General features: G+C 44.8%; 2 protein-coding genes across 7 annotated transcripts in view; one reads left to right on the top strand and one right to left on the bottom strand.

Moving 5' to 3' along the window:
* The first annotated feature begins 114 nt into the window (after nt 1-114).
* LOC131397276 (beta-1,4-galactosyltransferase 3-like) lies at nt 115-14721 on the top strand. 3 transcript variants are annotated; one of them, XM_058530046.1, is made up of 7 exons: nt 115-587; nt 9797-10077; nt 11627-11862; nt 13105-13292; nt 13884-14006; nt 14267-14368; nt 14455-14721. In XM_058530046.1, the coding sequence occupies exons 1-7, from the start codon at nt 508-510 to the stop codon at nt 14606-14608; spliced, it is 1164 nt and encodes a 387-aa protein (XP_058386029.1). In that variant the 5' UTR covers nt 115-507; the 3' UTR covers nt 14609-14721. The 3 variants fall into 3 exon arrangements, with proteins under 3 accessions (XP_058386029.1, XP_058386030.1, XP_058386031.1); XM_058530047.1 differs by lacking the exon at nt 13884-14006; XM_058530048.1 differs by lacking the exons at nt 13884-14006; nt 14267-14368.
* Nucleotides 14722-15375: 654 nt separating this feature from the next.
* ZNF175 (zinc finger protein 175) overlaps nt 15376-25054 on the bottom strand; it is a 28353-nt gene continuing 18674 nt past the window's right edge. For all 4 annotated transcript variants that reach the window (XM_058530041.1, XM_058530045.1, XM_058530044.1 and 1 more), the window contains 2 exons: nt 22937-23032; nt 15376-18144 (listed from right to left, as the gene is read on the bottom strand). In XM_058530041.1, coding sequence (XP_058386024.1) covers nt 16295-18144; nt 22937-23032 — 1946 coding nt within the window. In that variant the 3' untranslated portion in view covers nt 15376-16294. The remainder of the gene's footprint in view (nt 18145-22936; nt 23033-25054) is intronic.

Below are 25054 nucleotides of genomic sequence, written 5' to 3'. Positions count from 1 at the left end.
CTGGGACAAGCTGGGCCTACAACTCCCTGCGAGCCTCGCGGTGACGTCACGCTCTCTGCCTACGGCTCCCAGAGTACTGCGGGCCAGTCTGGCTCGCTTCCCCTCTGCGCCTGCGCAGAAATAGGGGCGGTGTCCCGTTTTCTGTGCGCTTCTGCGCGCTGTGTGGTTTGTTCCAAAGACGCGATGGATGTTTTTCAGATTTTCTGCTCTTGTGGGAGTATGATAGAGTTTATGGTGCGGATGGAGAGGCGTCGGGGTGGGGAGAGAAAGGATTGGAGTTGCGAAAGGGATAGCTAATGCGCTCGCTGGACAGGCTCCAAGGATTGGGCCGCGTGGCCAGGGGACACAGCGCGGGCTTCTGCGCGCCCCCAGAGGCGTGGGAGCGGGGGCGCGCCCAGGCCCAGGCCCGCGGCTGTCGGGCTGGGGGCGCTGTGCGTGCGCGGAGCAGATCGGTAGCGGTTTGCCGTTCTCTACGCGTGCCTCGGGGCGTGAACCCGGTGAGCAGTTATGCGCTGGTTGGGGTCAGTGACGAATGCGCACGCGTCCTGCTTGGTGAAGCTGAAGGCAGAGCTCGGGATGGAGGGCAGGTGAGACCCGTGAGACATAGTTCCCCGGGGCACAAGCCCCCGAAACCAAAAACCGGAGCATCTTCCCAAGAGTCAGCCAGAGCCCTGCTCTCCAGGCCCAATCCCTCAGCCTCCTTCCAGCCCCCAGACTGCCCCGTCTCCTGCATGTTATATTCTGAGATCCTTTTGTCCCGACCCCTATGAGGCCCTTGATAGCGAGGATGGAGAGTGAAGGAGGATGGGGGGCATTTGGGTGTCTGAATCTGTCGCGAGGTTGAACCCTGGTCATTGGGCTCATTCATTTAACAGTCATTTCCTGAGCTTCCTGTGTGCCAGGCCCTGTCCTCTGGGAAACAGGTATGTCAGGCCCTGGGAAGATAGGTATGATAAAGCTTGCTGTGGAGGTACCAGACGTCAGGGGCTGCAGGAACCCAGATGTTACAAGTGCTGCTAACCAGGACACTGTTAACGGCACTTAAAGAGCAGTTAGCTTGTGCCGGACCGCACCATCTGACGTTCCTCATCTGTAAAATGGGGATGATAATAATAGGACCTGTCTCACAGAGTGTTTGTGAGGATAAATGAGTTATCATGGAAAGTGTTTATTGACCAAACAGTAAACTTCCGTGATTTTCATCTTGTTTAATGCTCATCATCAAGGATGGCTTCCTGGGGCAGGGCCGTGGCTTAGCGGTTAAGTGCGTGTGCTCCGCTACTGGCAGCCCGGTTGGGACCCCTGGCGCCCACTGACACACTGCTTGTCCGGCCATGCTAAGGGAGTGTCTCACATACAGCAACTAGAAGGATGTGCAACTATGACATACAACTATCTACTGGGGCTTTGGGGAGAAAAAGGGAAAAAAAGGAGGAGGAGGATTGGCAATAGATGTTAGCTCAGGGCCGGTCTTCCTCAGCAAACAGAGGAGGATTGGCATGGATGTTAGCTCAGGGCTGATCTTCTTCACAAAAAAACAAACAAAAAACAAAGATGGCTTCCTTTTCGAGCCAGGCTTAAGTTTTCTTTTAAAGCAAGCAGTGAGATGGGGATTTCAAAACCACAGGCAACCTACAGATGGTCTAAGTCACTTCTCAGGTGGGGTGATTTTGTCCCCAGAAAACATTCGGCAATATCGAGTCACACCTGAGGGATGGTGGCAGGGGTGTCTGGCATCTGGTCAGTAGAGGCCAGGGATGCTGCAAAACATGCTGTGCACAGGATGCCCTCCCACAACAGTATTATCCGGCCCCAAATGATAATAATAATGCCAAGGCTGACGAACCCTGGCCTAAGTGGTGTTCTGCTGTACCTTGATTTTCTACCCAAAAACTAGTATACAAGTTCAGGTGTCTCTGTGTCAGTTTTAGTGTCCTGCTTTGAAAGTTTCTTTAATTAAATATTTAAGCAGATCTCAACACCACTCACAGACTTCTGAGTGAGAAGTTAGTAAAAAGAAGCTTTACCTCAAATTAGGTGTCAGTGAAGAAAAGAGGATGTGAAAGCCAGCTGGCCTGGGTGACACTCTGCACCACTTGCTTAGCTCTGTGACTTTGAGTAAGGGACTTAACCTTTCTGAGCTTCAGTGTCCTCATCTGTTCAGTGGGGATAATAATAGCAATTATTGGGAGAACTGAATGAGTTAATATAGGTAAAGCATTCAGACCAGTGCTGTAAAAATGGTGTGAGGGGCAGTGTTTAGGTTCCTTATGTCTCTTCCTTGGGGCAGCAATAATTGGCAGTGTTGAGAACTGGGCCAGTTCCTCTAGTCCTTAGTGGCCACCTTCATCAACAAGCTGGCACAGTTTGGGGAGAGGTTTCTCATGGATGCTTTGCAAACATTTTACATTTCATTTGTTGCAACACATTCACTTAATATTCTAGGGGAAAGACTGAGTTGGTGTCAGGGGGCTTCTGGAGAGGGCAGATGACTGCCTGTAGCTTTTTATTGGTTACAGGGTAAAAGTCGAGTCCCTCGGCCTGGTGTTTGCGACCTGGCCCCTGATGACTTTTCAGCCTCATCTCTCACCACTGAACCTCTGGCAGGTCCCCACATTTCCCAGCGAAATAACTTTTTCTGCCCGGTGTTTGTGTGTGCTGTCTCCTCTTCCTGAAGACTCTCCCTCCCTCACCCGTCTTCTCCACCACACTGGTTCCTGTTTCTCATCCAGGTAGCTTCTTGGATGTACTTCCTCCAGGAAGTCTACAGGACCCCTCCTCCCCTGCACTGGATTAACAAACCACCTGTGGGCTCCCATGCCCCTGGCCCCTCACTTTGTCAGAGGCCCTGTCACCTTGGGCTGTGGCTGTCTGACTGTTTCAGTGTCTCTGGGTTGGGTGCTCCTTGAGGGAGGGTTTGGTTGGATTTGAATCTGGCTCCCTAGCATTGCTGGGCAAAAGGCCTGGTACAGAGCAGGAGAGGTATTCCAGGCCCTTCCTGAGCTGCTCCCAGCTTACCTCTCCTTTCTTGTCTCCTACTGTTATTTACACCCCAGTGAACACAAAGCTTAGGCAGGAAACTATTGCCATGAGATATGGTGGTTAAGGACGGAGGTGGCCTGGTTCAGATCCTGGGACTACCATCCTAGTTGTGTAACTGTGCACAAGTTACATTTCCTCCCCTGTAAGATAGAGATAATTATAGTACAACCTTCAAAGGATTAGAGCAGTGGTTCTCAATCTGGGATGATTTCAACCCCCAGGGGACATTCAGCAGAGACATTTTTGGTTGTCACAACTGGAGTTGAGGAGTACTGGCATCCAGTAGGTAGAGGCTGGCAGTGTTACTAAATCTCTGACACACAGGACAGCCCCCACAACAAAGAACTAACTTGCTCAAAATGTCAGTAGTGCTGAGGGTGAGAAGAGATAATAGTTGTCAAGTGCTTAGAACAGCTCTTGGCCCATAGTAAGCACTCCATAGATATTAGTTTCCATTACTGCCGCTACTTAAGCACACCAGGCTCTCTGGTGCCTTCACCTCTCTGCCCAGAATGCCCTTCCTCCACTTGGCATGGGATTGAATGCCTGCTTGTCCTTCAGGACCTACCCAGAAGGCCACTGTTTTGGGGAAGCCTTCCCTGACCTCTACCACCCTTGTCCCCCAAGACACCCTCAACCAGGCAGTGGAAAGAACTTTTGAGTCACACACGCAGGCCTGGACTCAAATTCATGCTCTTTTCTTACACTTGAGTGACTTTGAGCTATAGTGTTCTTATCTATGAAATCAAAGGGTGGGTTTGAGGTTGAAATGGGCCAGCACCGGGGAAGTATTTGATTAATGTCAGGACTCCCTTTGTGGAATATATTCGTCAATAAAACCTAAAAGCTTAGTGTTGGTTTAGATGGGGTAAATTGTTAACAAATATGTTTTTAAATAAGATTTGTTGTGGAAAGAATAGGAACTAGCAAAACTGTCTCTATCACCAGGAGAGATAAGAAGGAAAAAATGTTATGTGCTATGTACACGAGACCCACATTTAATGATTAAAGACTCAGAAAGTGTGAAAGTAAAAGGGCGGCAAAAGATATACCAGGAAAATAACTCAAAGAAATCTAAGTTTAGCTACATTAACCACAAAACAAAATAGATTTTGAGTCAACAAGCACTATCAGTCACAAAGTATCATCACAAATGAAAAGGAATAACCAGGATGACAAAGCGCTTGTAAACTTGGATGCACCTAACAACATAGTCTCCAAAGAAATAAAGCTAAAGCTAAAGCGATGACAAGAAGAAATTGACACATTCCAGAAGCTCTGTAACATTTCAATACATTTCTCTCAGTAATTAATCAAGTAGAAAGAAAACTATAAAGCTATGGAAAATTTGAAAAAGACACTAACAAGCTTGAAGTAACGGACAGAAACAACCCTGTACCTAATGATTTGAGAATACAGATTTTTGCCAGGCACACAGGGACTATATACAGATGTCCTACGTGTGGCTGTTCAATATGGCACCCCCTGGCCACATGTGGCTGGTGAGCATTTGAGCTGTGGCTGGTCTGAATTGAGCTGTGCTGTAAATGTAAAATACATACCAGATTAGAAGAGTTTATGTGGAAGAAGGATGCAGAATATTTCACTCATAATTTTTTATCTTGATTATATATTTTTGACATATTGAGTTAAGTGTAATGTTAAAATTATTTGTACCTGTTTATTTTTACTTTATAGATGTGGCGAATAAAAATTTAAAATTACATCTATGATTTGCATTGTATTGGACAGCCCTGCTCTAGACCACAAGAAAGTCTCAGCAAATAGCAAAGTCACCATGTCCCACTCTCCAGGACAAGGGACCTTAACCAAGAAGCTTAATACATGTACTTCTGATCCAATAAATGAATTTCCCCACTAGCCTCTATGATTTAGGAAATTATTAAAACAATTTTTCATAAATCTTGAAACTAGCTGAGACATAAGGGGTCTGAGAGAGAGAGAGAGAGAATGTGTGTGTGTGTATGTGTAATAGTCATCTTGAAACATTTGCTTGGGAGACCTCAAAACCATTCTGAAAAACTTTGTCCCACCACCTCACTCATTTTGACACCTGAAATTTTCAACATTAAAGTTTTTGTTGTTGTTACTTGGAGGCAGAAAACATTATACATTTTATAAGGTGACATGAGAAGAGGACTGGCTGTTAATGGAATAAATATTTCATGACCTGACTCAATTAAATAGGTTTTAATTATCTTAAAGAATAATGCGCAGTAGTTCTAATGGAGATCATTAATTTTTACCTGGGTATTTTATCCAGCGTAACTTGAAAAATTTATGACTGAAAACATTCCAGTTAAAAAAAAAATTAGCTTCACTAACTTATAATGTTTTGGATGTTATGAATACAGAACATCCCAACGTGAGCCAAGTTTCACCTTAACAGAAATGAGTAGAACAGAAATACATGACACCATGCAGGGAATCTTCAGACACTTGTGTGCATATCCCAGTAGGAAGACCCCAGCTTTGTTAGGTAAAACAGGTTCCACAACCCAGAAAACATTTCGTACCTTCTCGGGGGTCAGGAAGTTCAGGGATTGTCTCAGAGCAAAAGCACAATCTGGTCTGGGGCATGTATTTCTGAGCCTGACAGATTCAGCTAGAGAGAGATTTTCCTGATGAAAAAAATAGGTTTCATTCTTAGAGAAGAAACTCATTTCTAACATTACATTTTCTTTGGAAAGAGGGGCTTCTGGATGGTTTGGTTTCCACCACTTCCTTCTTGTCTGCGATGTGTGTTCAGGATAGTGTGGGCCTTGGAGAGTCTATAGCAGGTGACTTAGATCAGCCAAAGGCCCCTGCTGCCCCGACCTCTCCTTTTTCATTGAAAAGAGGGGCGTGCTAAACCCGGGTTGAGGCAGAGAGCACTAGGCTCTTCCCGTCTACCACGGCCTCCCTCAACCTGACTCAAAAAAACAGAGCTGGGGTGGGGGGGGGCTTGTGTTGGGAACCTGCCAAGGATGAAGGGGCCACTTTCCGAGGGGAACCAGGGAGTCCAGACTCTTTGTGGGGAGACCCTCCTAGAGGCTCCTAAAGGGATGTACAAGCACATCATGGCAGTCAAAGAGCATGCTTTCTATAAATGAAAATATAACATTAAACAAAACAGTCCCATGTCACTTGGAAAATGTGGGTGTACGCTGTGATAATTTGAATCCTGTAACATGTATGAGAGTTGCTGCTAGCTTAAGACAGAATTTTTTTCTTGAAATCTTATGGGAAACACAAAAATATATAATTGATTTTATCATACTGGGTGCACCTTTCAACAGTAGTACAATGAGTCTTTATTTTTTTGAGGAAGTAACGAGAACATACTCTTATGCTTCCACACCTATGGTCACCTGATTATACTGTCAAGTTCCTTTCTTTTTAAACCATTGTTTATAATTAAATTTTCACCATCAAGAGCCCCAAATACAGTAGCACTGTGTCTTAAGTTATAATCCTATAGTTGCAATAGAAATTAATCATAAAATGAGGAATAAAGAAATAATCATTTGTTGAAATCTACAAAACTCTCAGGCCCTAAAATGCCTCTCTTGTTTCCTGTGGAGTCAGAGGGATCATTTTTCTGAGTTCTCCAGGAGACAAATCACACTTTCAATAGCAACAGCCTTTCCTGTCCCAGCGTGAGGAGAAGGAAGTCTGGAAATGTGAGTCTGGGTGGCCCCATGGTGGACAATGTGTAACCAACACACTCACTCTGTTGGTGGCTCCACAGAAACCACCAGATACATCCGACTCCTGCGTGAAGAATCAAGCTCCTGAGATCACATATACCATCTAAGACTCATCACTCCTCCAAGCTCACCGACCACCTGCCCAGGAAAGGGAAACAGAGTCACCATCGAGGTTTTGTTGGCACGTTCTGTTTACAGAGCAGCTGGACACTGGCCAGTGTGGCATAACTCAGGCGTGGCCCAAACCTGCAGCATTCACAACTGGGAAATAGGGATTATCATGAGCCCTGCTAGTTTCAGCCTGGAAAACACGTCCATAAATTGTCACTGGGCCAATTCTACTGGGATATTTCAAAGACTGGTCTTGGTCTCCAAAGAGCAACACCAAATCCAGCTGAAGTTTCCGAGTTGTATTTGACGATTGTCTTCTATGAATGGAGTGCATGGCCACCATATCTGTTGGGGTCTAGTTTCATCTCATTTTGCTTAAAGGGGAGGTGTCTGATCTAGGAATGCCACTCAAAAGCCTGGATGGTATTCTATGAAATATTCTTCCTTCATAAGCTGCCTTTCCAGCTGAAGAGCTGGGAGAAATTCTACCAGCAGGTAGTTCTTCCTTCCTTAAGGAAGGTAGTTCTTTATTCAACAGAGAATTTGCTACTGAAATTGGATTCTTGTTTCCTCAATGCTCTACAATTTAAGGATTTTCTATCCCTGATCACGTTCTGTCTTGCCTCATGTTTGAGATTCGATGTTGAGCCTGCTTCTGTAATGAGATTTTTCTAGTTCATCTAAAATTGTACTTGCCGATTTAGTGACAAGGACACCAGCTGGTATGTAACTTTTCAGTGACTTTTGATAAGCCCATTTATGCATCTATTCATATTCTTCACCTTTGGCTTCAGAATGATCCTTGGGACCAGCATGACCAGCACAAGTCCTACTTATTTCTGTTCACGGGACCCATTTGCTTCCAGCTTAAAGGCATCCCCTCGGATGAAACTGGAGAATAGAGCTCCTGAACTCATCCCATTCTCTTCCATCTTTTCCCAAGATTGCCAGTTTTCCACTGTAAATATAGCACCCATCTCTCCAAGTGTAAATTCAAAATGACTCATCATGCATCCGCTAGGAGCCCTTGAAGCACAGAAAAAAATAATCCCAGGATTCCTTCTTCACACAACAGCCAGAGGCAAGCCTTCAGGGTCCATGTATCAGTCCTTGCCTTCACTTAGTCTTTGGAAGAGCAGGAATTCAGAACGCTCCCTGGTCCTTCTTCGGGAGCAATGCTGACACCACCTGAGGCCTCAAGGCCAAGAAGTTTCTTGGGGGTGGGGGAGGAAGAGTGAGAGAGAGACAGAGACAGACAGAGAAAGAGAGAGACAGAGTCATTCTTCCCCTCCAGGTCACTTTCCTTCGGTGAACATTTCTCATTGCCTGTCAAGCAGTTTCTCAACCTCAGCACTATTGACATCTTTTGCTTTGGTGGGGTGTGGGTGGGGCTGTCTTGTATACTGTAGGATGTTCTGCAGCATCCCTGGCCTCTACCCACCAGATGCCAGCAACACCCACCCCCCACCAGTCATGACAATCAAAAATGTCTCTAGAGCCATCTTTTAAATATGTGAGTCAAATCATATCACTTCCCCACTCCCTCATCATGACCTGGAAGACCCTGATGTAGCCCTGGTCACCACTCTGACTTTCTTTCATACCATTCTTTCCAATGTTCTCCCCCTTCCTATCTCAGGGCCTTTACACTTGCTGTTCCCTCTGCCAGAAACACTTCCCATGGCTGCCTCCTCCACCACACTCGCAGAAAGAGCCTCCCACCATTTCTTTACTCTTAACTTCTTTTCCTTCTTTACGCTTTTTATTTATAAGTTTTTATCACTCTCCGAAATTGTCTATTTTCCTGCCTTTCTTCTGGTTTTATGGGGGCAGAGGTTTTTGTTGGTTTTGTTTCTGGCTATTTCCTTGGTTCCCACAGTCATGCCTGGCGCAGTGTGGGTGCTTAGTAAATATAGATGAATAAATAAATATTCATAACACTAGACCTTCTTAGGGGCGACATGGGGACCCCTAAGTGAGTCATGCCCAAGGTCTGCCCTCGCAGGGCTCCCAGGCTGGGGAAGGAGAGACCTGGACACAGGTCACTCCAGTTCTGGTGACCAGAGCTGTGACAGCAGAGATACCAGGGCCCAGGAGACCCCAGAGTGTAGACGAGAGTGAAGGGCTTGGAGGAGACTCCCTAGTCAAGGAACGCTTGTGATGGCTCTTGAAGGACGAGTAGGAGTTTATCAGGTAGAGAGTAGCATCTATCTGGATTCATCCCTTCATTCATTCACTCATTCATCATCCATTTCCTGGGGCCTCCTGTGCTGGGAAATGCCAGGAACCCAGAGATGAGTCAATCCTGGACCCTGCTCCCTGCAAGCCCCTAGTCTGATGGGGGAGGTTGAACAGACAGTCACAATCCAGGATGATCAGATAGTGGCAGAGGGAGATACAAAGGCTGTGGAAGGCACTAGGTGCTACTTGCTGCTTGTGGCAGGGAAGGGAAGGGCACCCAGAATGAGCAGGAATGGGGTGGGTCTCTTCCACACAGGATGCTGGAGATATGAGAGAACCTGCTCCTGGAATGATGCTGAGTCTGTGTCACACCCTGACCTGTGCTCATTGCATGTCCTACCACAACAACCCAATGAGCCTGATCCAGCTATAAGCTCCATTTTATAGACAAGGACATGGAGCCTTAGAGATTAAGTCACTCGCCCGGGGGAGCAGCCCAGCTGGCATCCAGTGTGACCAGAGGGTTTGGAGAGGACCAGGCTGGAAGAGATGAGGCTGGAGATGTGCACGAGCCAGGTTCTTCACCCAGGTCGTGTGCCTTTGAGGGGCCTCAGCCAGTCTCTCATTCTGGTCTCCCCTCTGTGCAAAGCCAGTCAGGGAAGGATGGGTGCCAGAGACTGGGATTGAGCCACGTGGGGCAAAGGTGAGGGCTTTGCAAAATGGGAGGAATGACCTTCTCTTTCCTTTCCCAGAATGGAACAGCAGAGGTGGCTCCTGTTATTATTTCTGGTGGTACAACTGCTGCTTATGGGCGCATTTCTGTACCAAAACCGCCACCACCACAGCTTCACCTCCTTCTTGCACTTCCTAATCCAAGAAAGGCCAGAAAGGAGAGAAGAGCTGCCCTTTTTGGTTCAGATCTCCCCTCCAGGAATCCGTTACCAGGACGTGTACTCCAACCTCAGCCAGATCCAACCTATGGACATCAGTGAGGAGGATCTGCCCAACTGCCCCATCATCTCACCCTACATCAGTAAGCTTATAGGGGCCTCCTACACCCCCAACCCCAACTGAGGCTTTGAGGAGCTGGCAGGAATCCCTGAGGAGTGGGACAGAACCTGGAAGCAGAAGGCAGTGGGCCTGGTGGCTGGGGGTGATGGAGAGCTTGCTGGTGGTCTCCTGCCGTATCATAACAAATCACCCCAAAACTTAGTGTCTTTAAACAATCATTACCTCTTAACGTTTATGCGGGTCAGGAATTTAGGGAAGGGCTCATCTGGGTGGTTGTGGTCCGGGTCTTTCATGCAGTTGCAGTGAGATGTGGCTGGAGCTAGACCAGCAGGGGCCTGAAGCACTCAGGAGCTGGCTGGGCACCTCACTCTCTTCATGTAATCTCAGGGTCTCTCTGTGTAGACTCTCCAGTGGGCTAGTTCAGGCTTCCTCACAGCATGGTGGCCTCAGAGTGAACAGATTGCTTACATGGCAACTGAAGTCTTCAAGAGCAAGTATTCATGTAGACAAGGCAGAAGTGGTATGGCCTCTTATGATCCAGCCTCAAGAGCCAAATAATGTCACTTCTGCCATACTCCATTCATTGACACAGTCACAGAAGCCCACCAATTTTAAGGAGCGGGGACACAATCTCACTTTCAATAGGAGGAGTGTCAAAGTCACATTGTAAAAAGCAGGTTGGATAAGAGGTCTTATCTTGTGGTCTACCACAGAGAGGCAGGTGGCACAGCTGGGGATGAGGGGTGGACAGTGGAGCCATCAGTGAGGGAGGGAACTGAGAAGGAGGGCAGTCTGAGATGCAGGAAGAGTGAGCAGCCTGAGAACCATCCAGGAGGAGACATCTGAAAGGCAGGTGGGGGTTTGAGCTCAGGAGGCAGATTTAGGCCCATGGGCATCCACAGGAAGAAAAGCAACAGGAGATGCTGAGCTTGCTGAGGGAGGGAAGAGAGAAACATGGGAGGCAGGGGAGAGATGAGGGAAGGATCAGAGAAAGAGCTACTGAGAGCTGGTGGGACAACCAGGAGGGCAGGACATTTTTGAGCCAACTGGGGCAGCTCAGAGCCATTTGTACTAGCATATCAATTTTCCTGGGGCTGCTATAACAACGTACCACAAACTGGGTGCTTAAAACCACAGAGATGTATTCTCTCACAGTTCCAGAGGCCAGAAGTCTGAAATCAAGTCTGTTAACAAGGGTTGGTTCCTTCTGGAGGCTCAGAGAGAAACCATGCTATCCATCTCTCCTAGCTTCTGGTGGTTGCTGGCAATCCTTGATGTTCCTTGGCTTGTGGGCACATCATTTTAATTTGTGCCTCCATGGCCACCTTCTCTCTGGGTCTTCACGTGGCCTTCTTATAAAGACACTAGTCATTGGATTGAGCGCCCAGCCTAATCCAGAGTGAGAGCATTTTAACCAGTTATGTCCATGAAGACCCCACTTCCAAATAAGGTCACATTCTGAAGTTCTGGGTGGACATGAATTTGTGGGGGATATGATACAACCCAGTACAGCTGGATTGTGGGGTTTCTGGGGTAGGTTCCTGACCATCCCTGGCCTCTGCCTCTCTCAGATGGCCCTTTGAAGGTGATGATCCCAGAAAACCTGACGATGGAGCAGGTGGTGGAAAAGAACCCACTGGTGGAGCTGGGAGGCCAGTACCGGCCACCTGACTGCTGGACACGGCACCACACGGCGGTAGTGGTGCCCTACTATGGCCAAGCCCAGAACCTGCAGCACCTGCTCTTCCACCTGCACCCCTTCCTACAGCGCCAGCAACTGCACTATGCCATCTATGTGGTGAACCAGGTGCGGCAGGAACGGGGATGGGCAGGGGCAAGAGGGCAGAGGGGTCTGAACGTGGCTTTGGAGAGTCAGGGGCTGATGTCATCACTCTCTGAGCTGAGAGTGTCTGGGTCAGAGAGTATCTGGAGGGCTGGATGTATGAATCAAGAAGAACTTGAACTAGGGGAATTCAGAGCTAAGGGCTGGACTGGCTGAGTCTGGAATCAGCTTGAATGGCTGAGGGAAAGGTCTGATCCCACTGAGTCTAGGCCTCTCTGAAACCAGGGCTGGCCAGATTGGGCAATAAAGCTAAGGGGTAAATTAAAGCATTTACCCCTGGGCTTGGGGTCAGTTAGATGCTTGTTTGAATGCTGGCCTTGCCCATTACTACCTGTGTGGTCTGAGTGTGGGATCCATCATTTACTCCTCTATCCATCCATTCAAGAATTCAACACACTGTTACTCGGTATTACTATGTATAAACTTAGAGAACTTTCTTATTCATGAGACAGGGATGATAATAACACTTCCATCATTGGGTTGTGGGAAAGATTCATTGAGTTAATGAATGTAAAGCAGTGAGGCCAATGCCTGGCACATAGTAGGTGCTCAATAAGTGATAGTGATGATGATGATGATGAAGATGATGGTGATGGTGATGATGGTCATGATGGTGATGTTGGTAATAGTGATGATGGAGGTGAGGTGATAATGTTAATGGTGTTGAAGATGATGAAGATAGTGATGATGGTGGTAATGCTGATGATGAACATGATAAACAGTGATGACGGTAATGATTAAGGTGGTGATGATGATGAAGAAGACAATGATGCAGAAAGAAGAGCAGAGGAGAGGCAAACCCTGTCATGATTCCTCAGCATCAAATCCAGACTTTGTTTAGTAGGAATAGAAACAGAGACACAGGTGGTCCCTGATCACTCCTAATCTCTGCCTCCCTCAGATAGCTTCTTGAAGGTGATGATTCTTGAGAACCTTGAATATGGCTGAAGAGGGAGAGCTAAGAGGCTGAAGCTACTGACTCTGCCTAGGATGGGGATGGGGATCCAAAAAAGTTTCCCAGGGCAAGTAACCTTTGAACTGCACTTTTCTGGAAAAGTCTGGGTTTTCTAGCTCCATTGTAGGAATAAGAAGGGGTTCCAAGTAGGAGAAGGGCACTTGAAAAGGTGAGAGAGGATGGGCCTGGTAGGTGGGTGAACACCACTGTCTGCTGGTGAGGGCAGCACCGAGCATCTCTGTCCACCCCAGGTGAACAACACTGCCTTCAACCGGGGCAAGCTACGCAACGTGGGGTTCTGGGAGGCCATGCAGGAGGAGGACTGGGACTGTGTCTTCTTCCACGATGTGAACCTACTCCCAGAGGATGACCGTAACCTCTACATCTGTGACATCTTCCCTGCCCATGTGTCTGTGGCCATCGACAAGTTCAACTACAAGTAGGTGGAGGGAGGGGACCTCCTGTGGGGGACGGTTGGCCAGGACTTGCCCTTCCTTTGACCTCACTCTGCCCATCTGTACCGTTTAAGCCCTGTTCCCTGGGACGGAGGCAGGGAGGGGACAGTGGGGCCTGGGGAAAGGCCTTGGAGACAGTGAAGAACCTTCCTCTTGGCTGTGGGTATCAAGTGGGGGTGGGGTTGGTTATCAATGGGGGAGTCAGGGTGCACTTAATAAAGTGGTAGGTGGAGGGGTTGTTAACAGAGGTCAGAGTAGGGGAACTTATGCAAGGAGGGGCTACCTAGGGGTCAGGAAGGGGCTATCCTAAGGGTTTGGGGAGAAGGGGCCATCAATGGAGTCACAAGATGGGCCTGTCACCTGATTCATGGTGGGGCTATCCCAGGGTCAAATGAGGGGTGATCGCAAGGGTCAGGGGGAGGGCTACCCCAGGACCAAGCAAGGGAACTGCCTAGGGGTCAGGGGTGAGTGGAGAAGGGCTAACCCAGAAATAAACCTTGGAGATCCTGGCCAGGAAAGAGCCAGGGCCCTTGTTGCCTGAAACTCTTTGTGCTTCCAATTCTCTGCCTTTCCAGGCTGCCCTACCGAGGCTACCTTGGAGGGGTCTTTGCTCTGCGCCCCATTCACTACCTGAGGATAAATGGCTTCCCTAACACATACTGGGGCTGGGAGCGTGAGGATGATGACATCGCTGCCAGGTGGGGGCCCTGCTCTAGGGAGCCTAGCACAGGGGGCTGCAGGTCCCTCCATGGTGTAGGGGACATAGGCTGCCCTGGACTGAGGGGGGACCTGAGCTACCCTGGATTGAGGTGGACACAGGCTGTCCTGGACTTAGGGGGGAATTGAGCTATGCTGGATTGAGGGAGATACGAGCCACCTGGCCTGAGAGGCTGGGTGTGGCATGGGGACCCTCTCAGAGAAGACAGGCATCTGGCCTCCCTGCCTTCTCCCCTGTAAGGCTGAAACTAAGTGGGATGCTCCTCTCACGGCCCCATCTGCTCTTTGGCCGCTACCACATGCTGGAGGGGCAGGACCCCAGCCACAAGCAAAGCCTCCAAACGTGAGTCGGGTTGGAGGGGGGTGGCCACTCTGGGTGGTTCCTGAGCCCTGGGCTCATCCGGCTGTCCCTCCTGCCCCTATTCCCAGTCCTGGCCTTCTGGCCCGGATCCACCGCAGGTGGCGACATGATGGCTTGAACTCATTGGGCTACAGGCTGCTCTCCAAGGAGCTGCAGCCCCTCTACACCAACCTCACTGTGGACATCAGCCCCCCAGCCCCAGGAGCCCCAATGCCAGGCTGAGGAGTGACTGGAGGCTGGAACGGAATGCCTGAGATTAGGGCTGCAGGGCAACCCTCTCACCCATCCCACCTGGTTTCTTATTAAAGGAGAGTTTATTTTACGTGCTTCTCTTCTCTGCCATCCCCAGTTCCCAACCTCTCATTTCTATTCATTCATTCACATGGGGTCTCACTCAAATTCACCATGCACTGGTTCTTTCCTTTCAGTTCCAAGGACTTCACACACACCCACCTGTTTACTTCCCATGCAAACTCATGAGGTAGGCACTATTATAATCTTCCTTTTGAAAACCAGGACAGAGGAGTTAAATAACTTGCCCAATTGATGTAGAATCAAATACAGGAACCTGGCTCCTGGGCCTGTGCACTTAAAGATTATGCTATTCTGCTTCTTTCTTGTAGCAAAATAAAGTAGGGAAAGGAAGGAATAATAAAAAATGTGAGGATGGTTGAATAAATTACAGCATGTCCACACAATAGAATGCCACGCAGCCATTGAACAGATGTAGAGTGAAAAGAACAAGATGCACACACATGCATATGATGGTATTTATAAAACAATGAGGAAAGAGTTCCTATATAGCTATGTGATGATGAGCATATTAGTGAGTGTGTGTGGATAACAAGTGTTGGTAAACTTCTTCTGTATAGGGCCAGATGATAAATATTTTCGGCTTTCAGGCTATATGGTCTTTGCTATAGTTAATCAACTCTGCCACTGGAGCCACAAAAGCAGCCAAAGACAATATATAAACAAATGAATATGAATGTGTTCGAATAAAACTTTATTTAAAAAAACAGATGACTGACCAAATTTGGCTGATGGTCACAGTTTGCTGACTCCTGGTGTATATGATTAGAAGTCTGTGTAAAAATATGAAAGAGTCCATACTAAAAGGCTGACACCAGTTATCTACAAAATGGCTCACCACAGATGGTGGAGTTTGAAGAAAAGGGGAGGGTGGAGCTGAGCTAATCATGAAAGAAGAGAAAAACTCCACTAAGACCAGTATACATCACAGAATCACATCTATGCATTTACCAAAAAGGTGTACATTCATGTGTCTATATAAAAAGAAATTAATAATTACTGACTGTGCAACCTCAGGATATAAATATTCAATAGGGAATAAATTTGATAAACACAATTAGCTTCTTTAAGAAATATATATATAACCTATCTACACCTATTATGCAGTGAATTCTGTAGCAAACACTACAGAACTAAGGACATAGCATATATATGCATGCATATCTATATAAATATGCATACACATATAAATGTACATACATAATATTGTCTGGTCATCATTCAGTTTGCTGGCACATTGGTTATAATTAATCTAATTTCCCACACTTTCCTATAAATAATCTGATAACAATCTGTCTTGTACTACTTTCTATAGAAATACTTTTCTCAATGCATTAGTCAGGGTTTCTTCCCCAGAGTAATTTTATAATTCTTAACGAAGCTAGTACAAATATAGACAGTTCCACTCATACTTAAAAGTTCTTTTCTGAGTAATTTCCCTCATGTAAATTAATGTGTAACTTTGTGACACGCAGTGTGTTCCTAGAGTTTTTCTGAAGTGTGAATTTTATTTCACATGCTTAGATCGGACTCTTATGAAATTTTTTTCTTCAAGAAATTCAGAGTTTGCTTCATTTATAAATATGCTTTTGCATACTAGGAATTGAGTTCTGGGTAAAGTTTTTCAGCAGAGTAACTGCTTCTGTAAGATCTGTCTCTGGTGTGAGTTGTTTGGTGTTTATTAAAATTTGATCTGTTGTTGAAGGTCTTCCCACATTTAGAACATACGTAGGGTCTCTCTCCTGTGTGAATTCGTTGATGCACTGTGAGTTGTGGTTTCTTACTGAAGGATTTCCCACAGTCACAGCATTCATAAGGTTTCTCTCCAATATGAGTTCTCTGATGTGTAATCAACTCAGATTTCTGGATGAAGGTGTTCCCACATTTGTAACAGGCAAAAGTTCTCTCTCTAGTGTGAGTTATCTGATGTTTATGGAAATTTGACCTACCATTGAAAGCCTTCCCACATTCAGTGCATACATAAGGTTTCTCTCCGGTGTGAATTCGCTGATGCTCTTTGAATTGTGACTTGGAAGTGAAGGCTTTCCCACAGTCACTGCATTTGTAAGGCTTCTCTCCAGTGTGAGTTCTCTGGTGCATGCTGAGTATTGACTTCTGGTTGAAGGCTTTCCCACAGTCACTGCATACATGGTGTCTTTCCCCAGTATGAATTTTCTGGTGTATATTGAGGTGTGACTTTTGGGTGAAGGCTTTTCCACAGTCGCTACATTCATAAGGTTTCTCCCCAGTATGAATTCGATGATGTATATCGAGTTGTGACTTCGAGATAAAGGATTTCCCACAGTTGTGGCACTTATAAGGTCTCTCTCCAGTGTGACTTCTTTGATGCACGATCAAGTGTGCCTTCTGGATGAAGGCCTGCCCACATTCAATACATACATAGGACTTCTCCCCTGAATGGATTCTTTGGTGTAAGCTGAGTGTCGACTTCTGGGTGAAGGCTTTCCCACATTCACTGCATGCATACTGTCGTTCACCAGTATGAATTTTCTGATGTATATTGAGGGTTGAATTCTGGCAGAAGCCTTTCCCACATTTACTGCATTCATAGAGTTTTTCTCTAGTATGTGTTCTCTGATGCCTGAAGAGAGATAACATCTGGAAAAAGGTTTTTCCACATTCAGGGCATTTATGGGGCTTCTTTCTGGTGTGAGTTTTCTGGTGTGTAATCAATTCTGACTTCTGAACAAAGACCTTTCCACATTCCTTACATATATAAGGTACATTACCTGCGTGATCTGTCAGATATACATCGAGTTTTAATTGTGGGGTGAAGGCTTTTCCACATTTGGTGCATTCCTGGAGGTTTTCTACACTATGGAATCTCTGTTGCTTGAGGAGGTGTGACTTCTGAGTGAAGTTCCTTCCACATTCGGTACATTTATCTGGTTTCTCCCGAGTGTGAATTTGATGTTGTGTGAGTGACTGTTCATGGCTGTGGACTTTTGTACATTGATTACCTTCACAGAAGTTCTCTCCTGTATGAATATTCTTGCTGCTAGTATTGGAAGAGCTATGGGTGAACAGCTGACCAGATCCAACAATCTCATCAAGGGGTTTTGTGGTATTGCTTTGATGTCGATGATTTAATTCTAGGTTGGGCTTCAAGCTTTTTGCAAATGAGCAACGTTTATGAGGTCTTTTTTGGGAAGAAACATGGTGGGGCCCCATGTGAATGATTTTTCCTGGGTCCTTATGTTCACAATCCTTCTCTGGCTTCAGTATTTTCTTATTAGGGAAAGCCCCATGATGTGAAGGTTTATTTTGATTTTGCTGATCTTTCTTTGTACAGTCAGCATCTTTCCACAGTTCTTTTAAAATGGAACACCATGAACCATCTCTTGTGACTTCAGCTGCCATATCACTGTGAAATGAAGCTTTTTCAGAAATTTCCTGTTGTGGGGTTTCAAGCCCAAACTCCCCTTCTAGAAGGAGAAAGGGAAGATGAAATAGACACAATGAACAGTTAGCAGAGGACAGAGGAGAAATCATATGGAGCTGACTGAGACTGAACATAGCGAAAATGCTGAGTCATATAATAATGGTGGTGATGATGTTGATAATGAAACAGTCGCACAGTCCTTATTATATGTCCAACACTCACCTATATAGCATGTAGCATGTGCCAATGTTCTACATGATGCACGTACAAACTCATTTACCCCTCATGACAACCCCACAAGGTAACTACACTTATCCTTGTTTTACAGATGAAGAAAAGGAGGCACAGAATGGTTAAGTACAGGCATACCTTGTTTTATTGCACTTCACTTTACCACACTTTGCAGATATTGTATTTTTTATAGGACCCTCCACCAGCAAAATGATTATGACTTGCTTAAGGCTCAGATGATAGTTAGCATGTTTTAGCAATAATGTATTTAATTAAGTTATCTACATTGTTTTTTAGATATAATGCTAATGCACACTTAATAGACTATAGTATAGTGTACATGTAACTTTTATATGAACCAAAAAATTCATGTGACTTGCTTTATTGTAATATTCGCTTTATTGCTGTGGTCTGGAACTGAACACCCAATATCTGTGAGGTATGCCTGTAATTGGCCCAAATCACTTTGCTTACCTGTGGGTAAAATTAGATTTGAACAAAGGCAACCTGGTCTAGACACCCACTGATACCCTGACCTAGTGGGGTGATTCAGGATAAAACAGACAAAAATGTTATGGGGCAAGGCTTGAAAGAGGGGGCTTAGAGTATAGGTCTTCATTAGCTTTCAGATCTAAATTGTCACTAATCTCCCAGCTTCCTCTCACTTGTTGGAAACCATATCAAATCCATCAGCCCCATATATCCTCTGGAAAACTATTAAAGCATCAATCCAGACATGGCCAAGCAGGGAAAGAATACCTATGCCCAAACTCAACTCTCTGTGAAGCTGAAATTTGTTTTCTTGAACCTGGAAATATAGACATAAACCAAGAAAGGTACATTGGAAGACTGGACAAGCAAGCCGTCCCCCAGAATACCCTCCTCATAGAAGTTAATTGTGCCCGGGTACATGGCTACCGAGCTACATAACAGTTCCTGACTTACTTTGCATTGAGATGTGTCAGTGAGACTGTGTTTTTGCTGATGGAATGTACATACAACATTATGCACTGTTTCTGGGCCAGGGTGGTAAGATCACAGCTTCTCAATATTCTCCCCCCTTTTCTGCCTAGTGGAACCTGGCTTTGCATGCAACGCACATTCAATCACACGGATCGACAGTATCATAAATGACAGTGCAACAATGACAACGGGAAAACTTAAGACACTTGAAGAATACAAGAAGTAAGGCTTCCTGCTGTCCTGCTCTTTTCAACTGTTTTATAGGAAAGAAATTATTCTAGAAATTATTCTACTGAACCTTGGTCTTTTTATTATAACTTTCAGCTTTATGCTACCTAATATAGCCTTTTTTGGCCAAGAATGGGAGTCATTGATCATCCAATTTACTAGTATAAAACACAAAACATAGCAGATTCTCAAAAAAAAAAAAAGAAAGAAAAGAAAAGAAAAAAAAAATAGAGTGACTAAATTTTACTATTACTTTATCCTACCAGAGATTTACATACTAAGTATGATAAGACCATCACATCTTGTTTCTTTTGTCTTTCAGTCACGTGGATAAACTGTATTCCAGACCCTTGTCCTGTCCAAAACCCTCATACATCTTTCACTCCTTTTTTTTTAATACGAGAATGCCTTTTATTTTTATCATTAACTTTTTTTTTTGATGTGGTAAAAAATGCATAATATAAAATTTACCATCTTAACAATTTCTAAGCCTGAAGTTCAGTAGTTAAATACATTCATGTTGTGCAACCGACCTCCAGGACTTTTCTATCTTGCACAAGTCAAACTCTATACCCATTACACAATACCCTTTCTCCTCCTTCCCCTCAGCCTCTGGCAACCACCATTCCACTTTCTGTTTCTATGAATATGACTGCTCTACATACCTTATATAAGTGGCATCACACAGTATTTGTCTTTTTGTGACCAGCTTATTTCACTTAGCATAATGTTCTTAAGGATCATTCATGTTGTAGCATGTGTCAGAATTTCCTGTCTTTTTAAGGGTGGATAATATTACATGGTATGTATTTACCACATTTTGTTTATCCATTCATCCATCAATGGACAACTGGGTTGCTTCCACTTCTTGGCTATTGTGCATAGTGCTGCTATGAACATGGGTATGCAAATATCCCTTCAAGATCCTGCTTTCAATTCTTTTGGATATGTACACCAAGAAGCAGAATTGTTGGATCATATGGTAATTCTATGTTTAATTTTTTGAGGAATCACCATACCGTTTTCCATAGCTGTTGCACCACTTTACATTCCCACCAACAGTGCACAGAAGATTCCAATTTGTCCACATCCTTGCCAACACTTGTTATTTTTTCTTTTAATGGCAGCCATTCTAATGGATGTGAGGTGATATCTTACTATGGTTTTGATTTGCATTTCCCTAATGATTAGTGATGTTGAGCACCTTTCCATATGGTTTTTGGCCATCTGTATATCATCTCTGGAGAAATGGCTATTCAAGTCCTTTACCTGTTTGTTAATCAGGTTATCTGGTTTTTCAGTTTCATTTTTCACTCTCATATCACAATCTTACCCAAACATTGGCTTTCATTTATTCTGAGGATCTTACACTCTGGGTTCCCAGGCATAGACTTGGAACATTTTTAACTCTTTACTTTGTTTAGATCATAAAACTTTTGCTGAACCTGATGACATTTAAATCACTGCCAAAAACATTCAATATAAAATATCAGAACTGTGCTGAAAACCTTATCCATAACTCTCCAACATAGCTTAACAATTCTGCTTCAAAAAAAGTTCAATATCCAAAATCCAAGCACATACTCATGTCTTCTATCCCCATTAAGCTTGCTTTTCCTGCTCCTTTGTTCTAATCCAAAATTGCTTCATAGAGCAGTTAGGAGTACTGGACCCTTAAAATTACCTCCCAACATCACTCCACCTCTAGGGTGACACCTTTTTCTCTGAAATACAAAAGCACTGTGTCCCCCATTTTGATACTTATTTTTTGAGTAGCCTTCCATTAAACAGACATGATTAACACAAAAAGGCTGATGATGTTAACATCTCAGGCCACTATCCACTCTATCCAATTACAATCTCTGTTCCTTTGAATTTCAGCAGATACTTAAAATTTCCTTCTAAAATAGAGCAAAATATTATTTTCTGCCTATCTTCAGAAACTCAATGATTTTTATATACTGAATGGTTTCCTCATGTTTAACAGTGGCATAATGAAAATTAAGTAGGGAGAGTACAAAGTAGTCAACCGACCATGTGCACAGCAGACCATCCTATATTAGACCACCCAATATATATTATATACATACTGTCTATATAGTAGATATTAAAAATATATGAAAACAATGTGGAAGATGAGTGATGAAACTGTTCAGGTGCATTTTTAAATCGGAAATATGCGGCCATGACGATAATGTCACTGAAAAGTGTTTGTTAATCCTACATAGTAGGAAATAACGATTTTTGCGTCAAAGTCTACGGAGAAAAAAAGAAACAGTATCAATCTTTGTGGTAATAAAATCTGTCAACAGCATCTTAACTGAACTCATAAACAAATGGAATCCATAAATCCCATTAGGAACAAAATAACCCGAGCATGAGAAAATAGGGAGCTGGCTTCTGATGATACCAATGAGATTAAGAAAAAGGGTCAACTAAATTGTATGTGCAAAAAGAAAACAATGGTAGGATTTCCTAAATAACAAATTAGAAGACTGGGATGGAAGAGCTAAGAAACAGAGGAATCTCATAAAATATATAAGGTGAGAAGAATTTCTGATTCGTGTGATGATTCCAATTTCTGATCTCCCAAAAATAAAGGAAGTGAGTCATCTCACAGGAAGCATCCAACATGTAGCTAAATAGGGTAACAGAATATAGATTAGGCATGAGGACTGGAGGGGTTGATATAGGGATCATCAGAAAAATATATGAGGCCTAAGTGTTCAGAATAGAAAGTCCCTTTAGGGCGATTCCAATTTGAAGGGATGACCAGAGGGAAGTATAGACCCCCAAGCTGGAGACATCCCAATTAGGGGAAAAAGAAAAAAGAAGATCCAGTACAGAAAAGAAAAATCAATCAATTCAGGGGGCAAATAAAAAGGAAAAAAGGCCTTGAGAAAAGTACATGGACACAATGGGAAAACAATGACAAAAGCAATGCACACATGGAAAACCCAATCAGATAACAGATATAATGAGATCCTCTAACAATGTAGTTACAAGAAAAATGAAATTAAAACATGAAACAGCCCTTTCACCTATCACATGGCCATAAATGTGAAATTTGATAAATGCTAAGTGTTGGCAAGCCAGATGTGCAAGTGGAAATCCGTATGCATTCCTACATGGGAGTGGAGATTGTGTATCCCACCTGAAGAGCAATATGGCTTACTTAGTCAAATTAATTATACTTGCATCCCGTGATCAGGCAATCCCACCCGAGTACGCACCTCTGAGAAATTCTTATACATTGTTTACAAGATAATGTATGAAGCGTCAGTTGTAGAAACTGGGAGTAGGAGGCAACCTAAATGTCTATAACAGGGGAATGGATAAGTGTGGTAGGTTGAACAATGCCGCCCCCCACCCACCCCACCAAGTATCCACGTGCCAGTGTAATAGTCACTCACCTTGACGCCTCTGATGTGGGAGTTCGGCCTTCCCTATCCATGGCTCCTTTCCTTTTTCCATCCTGAAAATGATCTCTGGGATGGGAATGTGATACCCTGTTAATGAGAAAGGATATTGGATTTGGATGTTGTGGACAGGTTTTTGGGACCCCTCTCCTGGTCTAACAGGCAAGTCTAGCAAGCAAACTGTGTAGGCTTTAAGTCAGTTTAATAAAATCCATGTTCTCCTGTGAAGCAGCGGTGCAGGCCATCTTCAGCCTGTGTCTAAATGACCTTGCAACCCCCCACCTCATGACTGAAGACGCCAGCTGGACAGATCCACAACAGGAAGAGATAAAGAGGTACCTCACTCTCACATTTCCCAGCTGCATTTCTTAGAGACTGAGGGACTAATTAAGGACTCTGGTCCTTGCCTCCCTCCACACATAGATAACATCAGCCTCTCTAAACTTGTTTGATGTATAACCGAGAAATTCTTGTTTATGTTACCTTCCATGTATAATGTGGGAGATCAAGATTTGGCCACCCTGAAATCTATCTCTTTACCTTGGTTGTCTTCTCTAGGGACATTTGACCTCCCCCACTAACTGCCTAAAGAATTTGACATGGTAGCTCCTTCCTGGAACAGATCTATCATGATGGCTGTAAAGATAACGTACGGTAAATGTTACAATAGGAAAGGCACCAACAAGCCCCTCTTATCAGAAGTTCTGTCTCTCTGGCCACATTCTCTGGATGACCCTGCGAAGAGTTGCCAGACAATCATTTACATTTATAAGGGAAATCTCCATTTGTAAAGGTATCTCCCTCTCTGTTTGGAGAAGAGAGGGGGATGAGCTCATTTCTAGTGACTTGTCAATGTGGAAGGTGAGGCCTTGAGCTACATAATAAACCTTACTCTTGTTTACTGTGCTTTAGTGGTAATCTCCTGTAACTGACTCCCCCCACCCCCAAAATCCTCCTTTGTCATTGGCTGAAAATGATATTTAAGACGAGAATTTCTGCTATTGTGTTGAGAAACGCAGTGTTCCTGCTTTCTCCCATGTATACATGTTATTAAACTTGGTATTATTTTCTCCTGCTAACCTGTCTTGTTGATTATTTGGCCAGCCAGAAGAACCTTAAGGGAAAGGGCAGAGGGAGATTCTCCCTCTCCCCCGACAGTTTTGGCGAGCCAGCCAGGAGCCACAGTGGCTGGCAAGTTGCCTTCTCTGGCTGGAAGACCTGCCTTCTCCCTGGACTACTGCAGATGATGAGATACGGGAACGCCTGACAAAAGCCGGCAAAAAGGTAAGACTTCTTACCACGTCAGCCTCCCGGAATCTCTATCTGCGGAGCCCGGCGGAAGGAAATGGTGAGAATTTTTTCTCTTTCTAAATTTAGATTGGCAAGAGAAAATATTTGGGAAACTAGTTTCTTGTGCTTTTAGTGACTCTTGGTTTAAATTTGGTAGAGTACTCTTGGTTTTGATCTTGATCCCTTTTCCTCCCAGAGTAGTCTCTGTCTTGTTCTGTGTCCTGAGAACTTGGCTTTGTGACCAGTGAGAATCTTCTCCTTGGTCTCCACCATACGGAAGGTGCATTTACTGGGGTGCACCTTGGTGGCCAGTCGAGTAGACTGGGGTTCCAAACTGTCTCTTTGTCCGGCTGTGCCAAGTTCTCAGGGGAGTTTGTCATAAAAGGCCCAGTCCATAAGGGCTTTTGTCGTCTTTACCTTCGTTGCTTGTTAGTGCTGGAAAAATCCCATTCCAGTATCGCCTGCCCGGTGTCACAGATTAGCGGGTCTGTGACTGGAGGCGTCCCACACTATTGTGGGAGACCGGAGACACCGTTTTCACTACACCATCCTTACCGCCTGTGCAACGAAGGTCTTTACTTTCTCTGAATATCTTTGGGAGTGAATTCTGTGGATCACGGGTGCTACATCATCTGTGCCCTCACCAGGGACGCCTCTTTGCGTCCATGGTAAATTTCTTCTAAGCGTGGAAAGTTACCTCCGGGTCTTTCCTTAAAAAGGCTTATTGGTTCGAGTCACTATTGGAATAAATATACAAGTGAAGATCCTACTCGTCAATGGCCAGACGACGGATCCCTTGAATTGGGAAAACTTCTAAATTGG

The sequence above is a fragment of the Diceros bicornis genome, chromosome 34 (assembly GCF_020826845.1).
Source record: "Diceros bicornis minor isolate mBicDic1 chromosome 34, mDicBic1.mat.cur, whole genome shotgun sequence".
Taxonomy (NCBI): Eukaryota; Metazoa; Chordata; class Mammalia; order Perissodactyla; family Rhinocerotidae; genus Diceros; species Diceros bicornis.
Note: the sequence above shows the minus strand (reverse complement) of the source record. Positions and strands in the feature narration are given on the sequence as shown.